The sequence below is a fragment of the Gallinula chloropus genome (genome assembly GCF_964237585.1).
Source record: "Gallinula chloropus genome assembly, chromosome: 3".
NCBI classification, from domain to species: domain Eukaryota; kingdom Metazoa; phylum Chordata; class Aves; order Gruiformes; family Rallidae; genus Gallinula; species Gallinula chloropus.
This window is the reverse complement of record NC_140087.1, coordinates 103765406-103781965: the sequence shown is the minus strand read 5'-3', so window position 1 is coordinate 103781965 and position 16560 is coordinate 103765406. Positions and strand designations below refer to the sequence as shown.

Here is a 16560-nt window from a genome sequence, read left to right as displayed (position 1 = left end):
CTATCTTCCTTTTCTTCTGCAGTAACCTTTTTTTCCTTTAAAGGAGTGGAAGGAAGAGTTCAAGATTTAAAAAAAAAAAAAAACCAAACCACAAAACAAACCCAAACCAAAAAACTTGTCTACCTGTTCACATATTTAGGTATCAAATAAAGGTACAAGTTTCTGGTGATTCCAAACTACCAGCTTTGTTTCTTTTAAGCTCATTTCTTGGGTTTCCAGGAAGAAAACTTGCAGGCTTTATTCTGTTACATCAGGATTCCTTTTTATCTTACGAACTTTTTCCTCCCTTACTTCTTAGCTGTCCTTTAAATCCATGCAGTTCCTTTCTGGCTCATAGAACTCATGCAAAGTAACATTGAACAAAGCTTCATTCAGTGACTTCCAGAACTTAATTTTATTATTATTAATTTTATTGTTATTCAAGCAGAATTTGATTGGGAGCTTTGAATTTATAGATAGTTGGACATCCATACAAGGAAAGATGTTATTTAATTCCCAAAAATACTTAATGATTGCTTAAGGCAAAGATGACTTGGCCAATCTTGCATGTATGTGTTGTTTGGGGTTTTTTTGTATGTGTTACTAAGGAATACTCTAGGACATGCATGCTCGCCTCATCTCTAAAGTTTGGCTGAAAAGAAATTTTGGTCTTTTTATAATAGTTTAAAAGATAAAAATTGAAAGAAATGACTCAAGTGCTGGTGAAAGTATTAACCACTGCTGACAAACACCTATCCAAAATGTGACTGAGGGTATATGACGTGTTCTGTTTCAAGAACAGATTTTGTAAATACTTGATGAGAGACTCTTTGCTGATATTCTCTTACCATCAGTGTTAACATTTGCCTCTTTCCTGTTCCCCTAGTCTGAGCTTTGTTTGGCCAAGACTACTTATTAAAACAGCTTTGTTTAATTTTTTTAATGAAGCACTCAAGCGCTTCATATTCTCTTCTGCCTGGAATGTAGTATCTGTCAAAAAATAAACCTTGCATCCAGTGTCCTGTGCAGTATTTTTCTTTATTAATAACCTTTAAGCTGTAGAAAGTGCTTTCAGACCTTATTTGTGCTTCAGGAAGAATGGTACTAGCAGTGATGTTTCACTCAGTAACACGAGCAATATATGACTTTGCAAGCTTGGAATCCTACATTAAAAAAAAAAATCTGAAAACGTTTCTAGAAGACAACACATCTTGGATAGCATATACTTCAGTGATGGAAGAGTTGTAATTTCTAGTTTAATCTGAACACCAGGTAGATGTGGTAGAATTGTAACAGTAAAAGTTAGCAAAATTGAGAAATGGATATTGGTATCATATACAAACAGATTTACGCTATCTTGTGTTAACAGCATTTTTTTTTCATTGATGCCAGTTTGTGTACACAGTGTGTATGTTTTAGTCTTTTTCATCAAAGTGTAATATTTCTGCTGAGAAATCTTCTGTTTAATAGAACATTTTATGATGTGTTAAGATTTAGGCAAAGGAGAGAAGGGATCCAGCGAGGTCCAGTACAGTAATCTGCTTTTGTGGAATCCCTCTTAGTGAAAAATTTTAAAATATGATGTGCAAGATGAACAAACAAGTCTGCTGTCTGCCTAGCCACTTGAAATTTAAAAAATTTTATATCCAATTAAAATACAAGTGTTTTGGTCGTGTGTGTCATGTGTCGTCCCCCCTCCCCGTTCCCCCCTCCCCGCTTCTACCCTCCTTTGGATACTAATCAGTTTCAGTAATTGATTAGAAGTAAAACTGATTCACAGTGTCTGCAGCTATTTTTTCCTCATGTTCACGTGGAATTGAGGATAACTACAACTTTGAAGAGAAACTTGATTACTTTGTGCCTTCTTTTCATTAACTATGGAGATGCAGAGCTGTCTGCTAAATGACATACAAGCCTTGTTTTGGATGCAAACCTCTTAATTTTCCCAGATTGTAGATTAGTGATCTAGTATCTGCTGTTATTTTAATAGGCACGTATATGGAGCACCTGGGATGTGATTTATTTTTTATATTTAAAAGCCGCTATATGCTTATTGAAGAGCCTTTAACTCTATAATTCTGTTCCTGCAGATAAAATTTGGCTTCTTGACATGGAAAACCAGACTTGTAAGGCAGTTCTTTAAATGGTTGTGTTTATTTGTCAGAGGCAGCTATAAATTTATCCAATATGCCCATGTTATCTGTCTACTGTTTGAATAAACGATCTGAAACTATGTTTGTATAATTTTACAAAGTAGTACGGTATTTCTGATAGTTCTGAATACATTAGACTGCATGAGTCTTTCTAAAAACTACTTTGTGAGATACAACTTCAGCCCCAGCTTTTAATTCTTTTCATTTTTTTTTTTATCCTAGGATTTGGTATTCTGTAACACTTGGAACAATAGGCTATTGTGTAGTTTTTGTCTTCAGTGGAACTAATTTCATTTGAACTTTACACTTAGAAACATTGCCAGCTTTTGTTTCATTATTTTAGCTCTCTAGTTCTGCAGCCTTGGAAGGGAAAGGACAATTAAAATTTACTTCTGGAAGATGGAGTCCACACCACAACTGTACACAGATTGCAACAGCCAACGATACCACTGTTCGAGGATGGGATACCCGCAGCATGAGGTAATGAGAAGTTGCAGTCTTGTTCTCCAAAGAATACAATCTCCTTTGGAGATGGCTTTTGCATTGCATCAACATAGTTTTTTTAATTACTGTTTTTTTAATGCTTAAAAATATGGCAAAGCTATTGCTTACAAAAGGAATTATTTGGCTTCCATAGCTAATGTGGTCACAATCACTAAAGGGTTTTCTCTGTTTTTCCTCTCCATCAAATTTACAGAAGTTTTACTGAATTATGTACTAGTCTCACAATAATTTGTTCAATACATGTAGTATTGAACAGTATTAAGCAGTACCATAGCATAGTCCAGGCTATGCTATGAACTGTCTTCATAGCATGCTATTTAAAGGTAACTTTAGTCTCTGAAGGTAATTCATGGGGTAAGTTAAGTTCACTCTTCACATTTCTGTTTTTAACAAATAGTATGCCATGCTATGTTAAACAGTGTAGTGTGCTGGTTGTATAAACCTACTGAATCTATCAAAATCACTTCCAAATCAATTAAGGCCTTGAATATACCTAATAAGGTGTTTTCCCCCCTGCTCAGTTGTGATTTTGATAAGCAAAGGAGTGATGTTGTGCACATCTGTTGCCATGACTACTGAAGCCTGTGCAAGCTTTTTAAAGATACGCTTTATCCCCTTAGCACATAGTAATTTATCACTAAACCAAGAAGACTGATGTCTTGTAATAACTTTTGTTGCCTTAAAGGGGGATGACTTTAAATTTAGTTCTATGGTTCCTGCCATCTCAGGGGTGTAGCAATAAATCCCTGTGTTTGCCAGTCTTGTGTTGTGGTTTTTTTTGCCAAAAAGGTTTATTTAATGTAATAAAAGCTAAAAATACAAATATAATAATTAAAAGTTACTTCCTGTTCATTTGTCAGCAGATTTGAAAGTCCTGGGTTTTGCCCTGTAAAAGGATATATTTAAAAATCTAATTTCATATATATGTATATACTTTGATTTATGAAGACTCATTTAAATGAAGCACATGAGAGAGGAAACGAAGGTCAAAGGGGAAAGGGATTTTTTTAATGGTTTTTTTTCAATGTTTACAAAAACATCCTATTTTTAACATATACTGTGTGGATCTTAAGATGAAAGTCTGATTCTAAGTAGAAAATGTTATATATTATGAAGTCCCCTTCATGCTCTGTTTCATTAGAAAAAGCATATCTGTGTTGCATTAAATAAATACTCTGTGTAACATTTATGAAAGAGGGATTGTCCAGATATTAACAAGATCTTCAGAGAAAGGGTAGCTTGGTTACAAGAGCAAACCCCACAATTATGATAGCTTTACCTGAAGCTCAGATTAGATGGTCCTTGAACCAATTTACAAGTACCAGGCTGTGCCAAAGAGCTGTTTCTGCAATGCACTTGAAAAATGTGTGCGAGAGTATTTCTCATCTGTAATTACACCTTAATACATCTAACATGATGTGAATATTTGATAATGACTAATTAGGCTACAGGTAGGAGTTTAAAGTCAGGGTAGTATAAACTACCCTGTGGCAATACAAGTAGCAAAAAATTGGAATGGGGGTGGTGGGTGGGGAGGGAAGCCAAGGACAGAAAACTGCTGTGCCAGCCAAGAATAAGAGAGATAATAAAGAAGTAGCTAGAATAGCTAGTTCCATGGACTATGATTATAATAGCTGTAAGATAGACAAAGTGAATTATTTTGTACACAGCAAACAAATAAGAGGGATTGAAGAGGTTGTTGGGAAGGTTCCTAGACTAGACTAGGAAGCAATCTTAATCAGAGAAGAGCTTATGATGCAGAGGCGGCAGACATTAGGCTGAATGGATTTAGAGAGAAAATTGTATCAGGAAACTTTAGACTCCAAGAGTCAATTCTAAAAAGAAAAAGAATATAAGAAAGTGGAGCCAGTAGCTCAAGAAAATATTCATATCACAGAATTGTAAGGGTTGGAAGGGACCTCAAGAGATCATCGGGTCCAACCCTCCTGCCAAAGCAGCTCCCCAGCTCATATTGCACAGATAGGCATCCAGATGGGTCTTGAATATCTCCAGAGAAGGAGACTCCACCACCTCCCTGGGCAGCCTATTCCAGGGCTCTGTCACCCTCACTGTGAAAAAGTTCTTCTGCATGTTGGTGCGGAACTTCCTGTGCTCCAACTTGCAGCCATTGCCCCTTGTCCTGTCTCTACAGAGCATTGAAAAGGGGCTGGCCATTTACCCCTGCATTCCATGCTTAAGATATTTATAAACATTAATATGGTCCCCCCTTAGTCTTCTTTTCTCAAGGCTGAACAGTCCCAGCTCACTCAGCCTTTCCTCATAGGGGAGCTGCTCCAGACCCTTAATCATCTTTGTAGCCCTCCCCTGGACTCTCTCCAGGAGATCCCTGTCTTTTTTTATACAAGGGAGCCCAGAACTGGACACAATACTCCAGGTGGGGCCTGACCAGGGCAGAGTAGAGGGGGAGGATCACCTCCTTAGACCTGTTGGCCACACTCTTCCTGATGCATCTCAGGATCCCCTTGGCTCTCTTAGCCACCAGGGCACACTGCTGGCTCATGGCCAACCTGTCATCAACCAGGACTCCCAGGTCCTTCTCCACAGAGCTCTTCTCCAGCAGGTCATCCCCCAGCCTGTACTGATACAGTCAGTTATTCCTCCCAAGGTGCAAGACTTTACACTTGCTTTTGTTGAATTTCATTAGATTTTTCCCTGCCCAGCTTTCCAGCCTGTCCAGGTCTCTCTGGATGGCAGCGCAGTGTTCCTGAATGTCAGCCACCCCCTCCCAGCTTTGTATCATCAGTGTACTTGCTGAGGGTGGATGCTATTCCCTCATCAAGGTCGTCAATGAAGATATTAAACAGGACTGGACCCAACACTGAGCCCTGGGGAACACCGCTAATCACAGGCCTCCAGTCAGATTCTGCTCCACTGATTATGATCCTCTGAGCCCCGTCCGACAGCCAGTTCTCAACCCACCTCACTGTCCACTCATCTATTCTGTGCTCTCTCAGCGTTGTTATCAGGATGTCATGGGGAGACAGTATCGAAAGCCTTGCTTGGTCTGTCCTCAGTCTGTGATGTAAGTGGGAAGTTTAATGTAGGTGATACTGCTGCAAGTAGGATGATAGAGTGAAAGAAAAGAATGTTCATGTTTGGGAAGAAAGGGATTAAGTGGTCTGAACAATAGTTAAGTTGGGATAAAGGTTTTTATGGCAAGCACTACTGAGTGGACAGTACTATTTCTCTTTAAACTCATACACGTCTCCACAAGCAATGCAAAAGCTTTAGGAAGGAGGTTAAAGGTGCAGTAAAGGAGTGTTATATTACTGCAAGCATGCTTGTGATTTTAAAAATCTTCCTCTTAATTTCTTGAAACAACTTTATGGGAAATGTTGAATTCAGATCCTGAAATACCTGGTAGAAAGGCATATTTGAGTGATATTAATCTCTCAAGCTCTGAGTGTTGACACTGGATATCTAAGTAATATCCTTTATCCCAAGTGTCTGCCATAGCTGTCAGAATAGGGCTTAGTATAGGCCTGGTATACTTTGAACTTTCCTTATGGAGTTACTTTGCATTGTGTTAGCAGTTAGATATTAGCAGCAAGAGGCTTCTCTTTATCTCGTCTTGACAGGAGAACATACATACAGCGCGGGAAACACAAAGTTTTATTCAGTCTGTGTTTTCTGAAGGGAAACATTTTTCATTTAAAAAAAAAAAAGGAAAAAAGCTCCCAAAGTGTTGACAAGGTCGAGTGAAGATTGTAGGAGACTGTCAAATCAAAGCAGAACTGTGGTAGGTTACAGCCTTTTCAGAAAACTGGTAATGCAATACTGGAAATGGAAAAAAACCACACCTAAAAAACAAGTTTAAGGATTCAAGCATCAGACAAACTGATGGAACATGATATTTTGAATAAGGGTGCTAGATTGCGATCAGTATTACAAATGTTTTCTTAATTGGCTCACATGGATGAATATGTGGATGGAGAAATACTTAAGGATCACAGGTGAATTGATAAATGCCAGAGCTCAAGAAGGTAAGTTCAAAGTGAAGCTATAATAAAAAGCTGTTCTTCATAACTGTTGCTTTCCTCATCTCAGCCCTTCATATAGGGATAACTAGATACAAAAAATACAGAATTGCTATAACTACTTTTGGGTGGAGAAGCTTTTCTCTGAAAATCATGTCATTTAGTAGTAGACATTTCACAAGAGTTGTTATAGAGCTGAACTAGAATGATCTGGAACTACTATTTCCTTTTAATTCCAGGGGATCCTAATGCAAACAAGGAAAGAGCAAAGCTTCAGAGCAAGCTGAGAAATCTATACGAGTCGCTGTTGTTCACAGCTGGGATTTCCCTAAACTATGTGCTAGTAATGGGAACTCTGGGTCTGTGAGTGCTAAGGGGATTATGCAAGTTTCCAGGGAAACAGATTCCTGTCAGTGGAGTGCAGTTAGCTTTTTATAGACCATTTAATTTTTTTAATGTGTTTTACAGGCAGATATACTGCATAGAAAATGCACATGGACAGCTGGTACGAGACCTAGACTTTAATCCCAATAAACAGTACTACCTGGCTAGCTGTGGAGATGACTGCAAGGTGAAATTCTGGGACACAAGAAATGTCACTGAACCAGTGAAGACGCTAGAGGAGCATTCCCACTGGTAGAACAAATTATCTGCATGCTGTTTTGTGGGTGGATGGCTTATGTAATTTATTCAGCTAATTATTTTACTGTTTAGGAACAATGCAAGCTAACTATGTTTGTGCTACTGCGAATAATCATTTTCCTGCATGAAGGAAAGGTTTCAACATGTGAATGCACCTTGTGTGACTGTAAATTAAAGAGTTTAGACAATGTTAGTCTAATTGCTAAGAAACTGTCTTAACATTGGGAGATAGCTATAACTTTGAAGAGCATATCACAGAAGCTAGCTTGTAGGGGCCAGCTAGGACACAGGTGTGCCTTCCCAAAGGGAGCCAGATCTGCTGCACCTGACATGCAGAAAAGCCCTTGAGCTGTTTTGGTTACAGCAGCTGCCATCTATCCTTCTGTTGTCCAGTGATGGAAATGCTCAATAATTCAGCCCTGCTTTTTCAAGCTCTTTGCAGCCCTTAAGCCAGAATATGCAAGTGAGTCATTTTCTTCTCTGAGAGACTCCTTAGAGCCTGTATCTACTGCTCTGGCCTGTGGCTGGAGCAAGGAGAGAATCTTGTCTGACGTTTGCAGACTTCAGTGGTTAAGAAAACATGAGTGGTTCATATTTTATTAAGTATGGGTTGGAGTAATTCTTGCAAAATAAATCTGAACCCTGAAGCTACTTTGAGGGGAATGAAGATGTGAATTAACAGAAGCAGCGTTTTTTGGTTTGGATTTTTTTTTTTACTCCAGAAGATTAAAAGAAAGGTTGTTGGGTGGTTTTTTGGGTTTTTTGTTTTTTTCCCTAAGACTTTTGGTATTAACTTGATGTGCAAAATATAAAAATTGAAGAGAAATATAATCCTACCTCTGTCTTAGGGTCTATTTTAAACTTTCACGTATGAATGTTGTGAGATTTTTGTTTAACATTTTTGTTTTGCTTTGGGGAAATTTTATATTTAGAACTTAAATATTTATCTGACTTACTAAACGATGAATTGGCATGTGCCCTCAAGGAATGATACCACTGAATGGTATGATTTGTTCTTAGGTTGTTTGGGTTTTTTTCTTTTTTCAAAACTTACCTGTTGAATTTTAAAGCTTAAAGGCCAAAGGAAGAGGCATGTCATTTCTATGAGTACTTACAACATTTAAGTCAAAGATCAATTTTTAGTGCTGTTTAAAAAAAAATAAAATTTAAAAGCAAAAATCATTTAACATTGATGCACTGCCTGCCAAGAATATCTACTTTTTCTTTCTGGTTTGAAATTTTTTTTTTTTTTTTTTTTTAAGGGTCTGGAATGTCAGATACAATCATTCTCATGATCAGTTGATCCTTACAGGAAGCAGTGATAGCAGAGTTATCCTGTCTAATATGGTATCAATATCTTCTGAACCATTTGGACATATGGTAGATGATGATGAACTGAGTGACCAAGAGGACCAACATCAAGAAGAGAAGTATGAAGTTTCCTGAGTTTTATACTATATAAAATGTATTATAAGGCTATATGTTGTACGAACTGCACAAAAGTATAGTTGGTCTTTCCATTGCAGTAGTTAACGCGCTATTTTTTGCTGACTAGGATTTTTGTATACAGACCTTTCACGTAAGTAGCTCTAATTCCTATTTCATTCTTCTTTACTCAGCCTTGGGTGGACATTACATGATGGTGGAATATGCTCTTTAAATCTGATTGTCACTGTGTGTTCACTGGTAGGAAGGGGATGGTGATACTTAAGGCCAGTCCTAAAGTCCACTGGATCAGTGAAAAGCTTCACTTTAAGGGAGCTCTGGATCAATTCAAGCACATACAATAATCTGGGTTAAATGAGAGTTGAAAATCTGTTTTATACATTTTCTGTTTATACGCTCTAAGCATTGGGAAATGCTACCAGTGTAATGGTGAGCTTCTGCACAGGTGGGAGGAAGTATAAATACATTAATTTTGGTAAATTTATCTTTTAACCTTGCTTACTGCTCTAGTAGCAAATAACTCTTTAGAACTTCCAAGCAAAACAGAAATTTGGATTTGACTCTCTTGTAAGCACCATTCCACTTGGGTGTGTGAAGAATCACATATTTTGCATGTGAATTTTGGAGGGATGGGGTTTTCACTGAAGAGTTAAGTGAAATGTAAGACCAAGAGTTTTTCATCTTCCGTTTTTGTCTGCTTTCAACTTTTGTGTTATGCAATACAGGATGCTGGTTTTCCTTTCTGAACCTCTCTTATGAAAATATACAGAACTCCCTATATATCTAGATATATATCTAATATATAGCTGAGGAGTTCTAGTCTAAGATAACACGGTAATCTTCAGCAGACTCTTCCTTTAAAAAGGGAGATAATGATACTGAAACTCATGTAAAATATTTTGAGCCAAAAAAACTTTAGCCCTTATTTTTTCGGTTCTTTTCAACTGGTTTCCAGCCAGGGTCAAACCACCATGGTTATGTTAGTTTGTTTTAATATGCAAAACATTCTGCAATGAAATAGGCAGATTATCTCCTGTATTATCTTTTTAAAATGAAGAATAGTCAGATGGGAGACGAACAAGGAAATTACAAAAAGAGATCCCCCGGTTATTCAGCTGTGCTTGCTAGGTATTTCAGTTAAAATTCCAAGTCAAGTTTAGATTCCTTCTCTAGTTGCATTTTTAAGGTTGCTCTTTCACTTTATTTTATCAATAAAGATTTTGTTTTGCTCCAAATACTTTTGACATTTTGGCTTTACATAAAGGACATGGAAGCCATTTAATATATTAAGTAAGGAAACTACCCCATATCTAGGAATTATTAGTTTTAAACAGACAAAATGTCTCTAGAAATAATAGGCGATGTAAGTACCTGGAAAAGAAAGATATAAAATTAAGCACCTAGAAAGTTGTTCACATCAACAGCGTGTAGTTACTTTTTAGACTGTTACTAATCTACAGCATTTCAAATATGATGTACATTTTGGTTCCTTACCTGTGGCTGGGCACTGCAATTTATTCTGTTCTGGATGGAAGCCATAAAGCATTAATGGATGTGAGAGAGACTACAGTTTCTTGTCTGTATATGTTGGGAGTGTATGAATATAAGTAACATTGCAAGCAAATACTGTTCTGTGAGATGACATGTAGTAGGTTATCTGGAGTTCTGAATTTTTCTTGATTGTAGATGGTGTATGTTGCCTCATTAAAACACAGACGATTATTTTTAGAATAGGAATTTTTGAAACCAAGAATATGCAAAGCAATACAACAAATATAATAATGCATCTTTGGCTGTGGGATGGATGTGAACTACATCATGAATTACTTGTATAGTAATGATGTAGTGTCCTTGCCCATTCCCAGAGGCAACAAGAGTATCAATACAGACTTTTGCTTTTTGAATATATGTTTTTCAGCTACTAATCTGTTCTCTGTAAAACCTGGGAAAACACATTAGCTGTTTTAACACTTCCTTGGTACAGTCAAAGTCGTTTTGTGGTTTTTTCCCCACTTGTTAGGAGGTGAGCTGGAAAGATGTTTGCAAGGTGCTTGCTAGCCTTGAACTGTTGCCAGAAGAATGTCATGAAATGTCTCTTTAGCTCTGAGTGCACTAATAAAGCAGGGCATAACAGCTGTTGGGAATTCTTCCTAGTCAATCACTGGTGCCAGGTATTTAGGCTTTAGTACCTGTTTCCCCTCTTGGAGACCTCTTCAAAGAGTTGGTTGCACCATGTCGTGTGCACTGCCTCTTCTGTAAAACACAGGGGTTTGTTGCATGGTAGAGGGGGGGAGTGTGTGTGTTTTATCTTGGCTATGTTCTAGACTGCCAAGAAAGTATTATATTCACATGGGGTTCATTTTTACCCTGTTTTGGAGGTCATGTGGCTTGCTATGAAATAGCACATACTTCTTGAAACTCTTTTGCGTTGCATCAGACACCAGGACGAGCAGGTGTCTGTAGAACCAGTTTCTCTAGTAGCTCACCTTCTCTTTCAAAAGAAGGTTGAAATAGCAAGTGGAGAGAAGGAAAAAGGCTCTTTCCTCATGGGCCACCTGTTTTTTATGCTGTAGATAAAATAACTTGTAAAACTGCTCTGTGGTTTACATATAAAAATGAAGAGTGTGTACCAGCTTTTTCTTCAAAGTTGCCTTTTTCTTACTTAGCAAAAATCACCATATTTTAAAAATGTTGACTTCTAATACTGTTCTACACAGCTAGAATTCTGAAGTCTTCAATACAAATGCTAATTTTGAATTTATTTTGGAGTAAGGTTTCCAATTTTTATTGCATTTCTGGACTGGAGACAAGAGCAGGTAATATGTCACTCTAACCTTGTGTTGCTCAACAATGTAGAGCTATGCATGAGTGTACCCACTCAATTTTTATTGCCAGATTTTCTGTTGTAACTGTTTCCATTTTTGAAGGCTCGCAACTGAAAAATAATTATTTGGAGATTTAGGGTTTGGGCTTTTTAAATAAAAGAACAGAGTTACGTTGAGTAATGAATAGGCAAGAAAACAAAACATGCTGTTCTCTATTCTTACATGGAATTAGTCTTTGAGGTTTCTCCTTCCGATGTTTGTCCACATATGTGCTGACATCTGGGCATTATAGACTGTCCCCTCTTGGAGACCAGAAGATGCTTGCAAAAACAATATAACTAGGGCTATTGCACCTGTCGCAATTGAGTGACCTTCAGTTCCTCTTGACTGCTGATTCAGATCAGAGCAAACTAGTTTGCTGTATCTTCTCTACTTTTTAACTGCTGTTGTTATTGTTTTCTCTCATCAATCATAAAAATGTAAGAGCAGCCTCCCTGTATCATCTCGGAGGTCTCCCTAGCCTGTATCATGTCTCTAATAGTGGCCAAGAGGAAAGATTATAAAAACAGGAAAAGGAGATGATACTTCCCCTGGGTATGCTTCCAGCCCCTGCCTATTTGCAGCTCCGGGACCTTTACTGCCTTCTGAATCATCTTTGGATTCTTCTGATTCTTCCCTTTAGGATTTTCTTTTGCCAACAGCCTTATTCTTGAGTTTATTTCTTCCTGCTAACTGTGGTTTTGTTTGTTCCAAAACATGATAGCTGTGCATGCAGTGCCTTTGTGTCTAGGAGAAATATGCCAACTGTGTTTTCTTGCACTGAATAAGGAAAGGCTTCAGTGCTTTCTGCTTGGGAGGCCCAAAGCTCTGTCAAAAGTACATAGTCTGAAAAAAGAATCAAGCTGTCCACAAAAAGGAGGTATAGCCATGTGGCCAGAGGAGAGCTGTGGTCTATTCTGGTCAAGTCCTTGATCTGGATAGTTTAATGCACAATTCAAATATGGCGAAAAATTAGCTGCAAAATGGAGAATGCAAAGGTGTACTCTTAGCTTAACTTCTGGCACCTTGATCCAGAGACAGAAAAAAGTGTACAAAGCAGATTAAAATAGAAGATAAGTAGAAAACGTTAAGTATTTTGGGGTGCTTTTTCATCACCAAAGCAGAGCTGGCATGCCTGGGTAACAACATAGGAGGTGATTTTTATGCCTCAGTTCAAGCAAAACATTTAAAACATGGGGTCATTCCACATCTATGGATGCAACCAGTTAAGGCAGTCTTCCCCTTGTCCTCTCTGTAATGGTTTTGCACTCTGGTGTTGGAAAGACTGCAATCTTGAACTTGCCTTAATTCCAAAGTTCCTGAAGGTGTCTGTCAGTTTCCTTTTAGACGTGTGCAGAGCACTGAGAAATTTCTCAAAAAGGATTTGGTGACATCTATTCTTTCTGTGTTCTTTGGTCATCCAAAATCCTCATGTTAGTGAGTCTGTATTTGGTTGTATTAAAACAGTTTCATGGTCATTTGAGTTCTACATTGCTATTTCAAAAAATAAAACCTGCCAGGTTCTTGCAGTTTAGTGTGATCACCTTTACTCACTAATCAGGATTCCTTTAGTTATTGCAATATATTTATTTGCCTTGTAGTTTTGAATTTTAAACTCTGTAGGTCTCTGTTTGGTATCCTGATGATATGCAGCATGGGAAGACCATTTGCTGCCTTAGTAGCCCAACAGCAAGCATCAGTAGCAGTGTTTTCATTCTTCGTGGCTTCTATAGCCAGATAAGGCTCAATTGATAATTGAAGACTTGCTTTTAAGAGAAAAAGCCTTTTTTTGTGTCCATACCAATGAAGAGATTTATATGATCAGTACCATTTTAGGGTTATACATCAGTCCTGAAAAAGAGGCCATCCTTAAACTTTAATTTTGCAGAGTAAGCTACCAGCTTCCTTAGCTATCTGCTGTGTTTTCACTGGCAGGACTGATTGTTAAATTTTTTGACTGTGTGTTCTAAGCTTATCCTTATCTTTGTTATCTATTGAAGATTGTATCACTAGCTCACATTAGGAAATACATATTTTTTTAGTGTTTTTCCTGACTTTTATGTTTCCACCTTTCACAGTAGATGTTAACCACACTGACCACTGAGCCACACGGAACAAGATGTAACAGAAGCACTTATCATTTTGCATGTAAAGCTGACATGCAAAACGTTATTCCTCCCAGTACAGAGTATCTTATTGGGATAGTGACGTTTTTAATGAGATTTTTAACTGTAAGAACATCTTCAGCAATTGGAATGGACCAGAGAATCCAGGGGGATAGTGGTTCCTACTTTTTGTGATAGAAATGAATCTTTTTGAATATTAAATCATGTGTTTTCATGATACTACATATGCACTGTGTGATCTAACATAATGCCTTTGTATGCACACCTGTGACTTCAGGAGCATGAATTGTCTGCGTTGATACCTTGAGAAGTGTTTGCCAAACATTCATGGTAAATCAGACTTTCAAAGTATTTTCTCACAGCTGCCAGTAGTGTTAATTTTGATGATACAGAGCTTATGATATTTATGTCTCAAATCTAGAAATTATAGGATTATGTTGTTAGGCATCAACCAAGAGACTCAATTAATTATGGCAGCTTAGTTCATTTCAGGGAACGGCAGTATTCAGGCCTTCACTTGATAAATCTCACAGGATATGTGAGAAGTTGAGCCAAATCTAGTCCAGCAGCACTTTCCAATTCCTAAACTATTATTTTCTTTAACCCTCATCAGCTGATACACCCTCCATAATTTATTGTGTGTATTAGGACAACTGGGAAACCTGTTACATTTAAAAACAGGAAATACATATTTTAAGGTGGCATTTTCCTGTAGAAGCAGTTGAAAAAGCTGGTTTTGAGTGCTAAAAAACAAAACCACCAAAAACCAAATTAAAATGCTTACAATAGTATGGTAGTCAGTTGTTATATATCAGAATTGTTTTCCAGCATAAACATCCTTGAATTCTGTTTTCCTTAAAAGAATGAAAAAGGAAGCAGTGTGTTGTCTAAGGTTACCAGTAACAAAACCTAAGTTTTGCTAAGTTTTCTCCTGCAGTTAGTGGGAAAGGGCATCCATGGGGCTTATTCTGGAATCCACTGGCACACTTTTCAGGATTGATTTTGGACAGTGCAGTACGTGTTGCTTCTCTATTGAATGACATGTATTTCATAATGATTTTTAGATTAAAGAGGATTTAAATTCGACTGTCATATGGAATTAATGATTTTTGGTGATTCTGAAAAACATTTTATTGAACATTGTGGTGACAAAACAGAATTGCAAGCTCTGCAAACTTAAGTCGTTGTTAGCATGGGAAGTAATTGGAAATAACAGCTCTCTACATGAAAACAATTATCCAAGGTTTAACAGGCTTCTCTCAAGTCGGTAACCCAATTAACCTCAAAGTTATCTAGTAAAATGAAAGCTCTTCTTCTTTCATAGGAGAAGCTGGCAGAGGTGGTGCTGTGTGAGTAAGACTACAAAGAGAAAGCAGCCCAGTTTCAGATCTGTGTGGCACAGGTCCTAAATTTATGCATGATGTAGGTAGAGATTACACCTTTCCTACTGGGAGTTCTTGGTGACATGAGAGTTTGATGCTTTGCCAGTTGATGCAAATCAAGAACATATATAAGAAGAGAAAAATGTGGTTTTGTCTGGCCAGAAAAAGTCTTTAAAATACTACAGGAAAATGAGACACTAAAGGAACTTTTTAAGGGGCAGCGAGATGTAGAACAAGGAGAAAAAAATAGCTTACTATGCTTGCCAGACATAACAAGTGATTACCAAATATTGTCTAGTCATACTGCTCTATCGAGGGATCAGTAGACTAAGCACCTAACACTTGTGGTACTCTGAGCTAGCTATAACATAGCAACAACATTTTTACACCCATAACCTGCAGCTTTTGTGTAAAACCAGAAATCCTTGTGGTTTTTCAACAACCTGAATTATACATATTGAAGTAGCATAGAAAAAGGTTTACTTCGTATCCACCTCTATACAGGTACACTTACTTTTTATTAACTTGCTTGACTGGGAAGAAATTTAAGGTCCTGAAATCTCCTTCCTGCTCCAAATCCTGCCAAAGATCTGCTGGCTATCCTAGTATCAGGTCCATGTTGCATGAGCTCCTCGTCTGTGTCCAGTGTTATGTATCTAAGAAAGCAAATAACCTGGGCATTGTCATCAGAAGCTGGTAACTATGAAAAGTTTCTGAAATAAGAGTAATGCATGTGAAAATATAGCAGTATTCTCTTAATCATTCCTACGTATGAATAGAGTATTAGAGTATATTGTATGTTAAGGAGAACTCAAATTGTCGCAACTCTGTAAAAACAGAGTATAATTAAAATATCTGAATAGACAAAACCATCTCAAAACAAGTTACATATGTGATCCACTAGTATGTTCTGTGACCAAAATAATATCTGCTGTAGCTCCTGCTTATGCATGTATTTACAAGGTATTCGTTACCTTGCTTAAATAAACGTCAGTGCCATAGGTGTTCAGTCTGTAACTTCTTGTATTAATTAAATTATATTTAATATCTGGGGAGTTAGAAGAGACTGAGCTGAGTCTTTAATGAATAAAAAGTGTGTGGAAGCTACGTAAAATTTCACTGAGAGCAAATAGTTTGCTGTGGGACTCAAACTAATCAAATGTAAGTAAACCGGATTCATATAGTTTCAAAAATAGTATCCTCAGCCTATTCTCGGTTTACCAAAAAAAAGCATGCACGTAGCCAAAATGCAGACAAATCAGGTGTTTTCATGGAAGTCTCTTCGTGTGGGGTAAATTGATTTGGCTCCAAGCGATTCCTGTTGTGAGGTAAACCATCCAGTACAAATAACCTCATTCCTCCCGGTTTTTTGCTGATTTTTGAAGAACCTTTTGCATACAGAAAATAAATTCTGATCTTAATTCTGCTAGAGTATCTTTCTGGGCTCGCTATCCAGTGAGCAATCT

The 16560-nt window shown here is 37.5% G+C and overlaps 1 protein-coding gene across 1 annotated transcript in view; it reads left to right on the top strand.

The window, feature by feature from the left end:
• Positions 1-16560, top strand: part of EIPR1 (EARP complex and GARP complex interacting protein 1) — a gene marked incomplete at its 5' end in the record, with an annotated part of 79243 nt that overhangs the window by 59740 nt on the left and 2943 nt on the right. The window contains 3 exons of the mRNA XM_084261852.1: positions 2476-2612; positions 7103-7270; positions 8539-8706. Coding sequence (XP_084117978.1) covers positions 2476-2612; positions 7103-7270; positions 8539-8706 — 473 coding nt within the window. The remainder of the gene's footprint in view (positions 1-2475; positions 2613-7102; positions 7271-8538; positions 8707-16560) is intronic.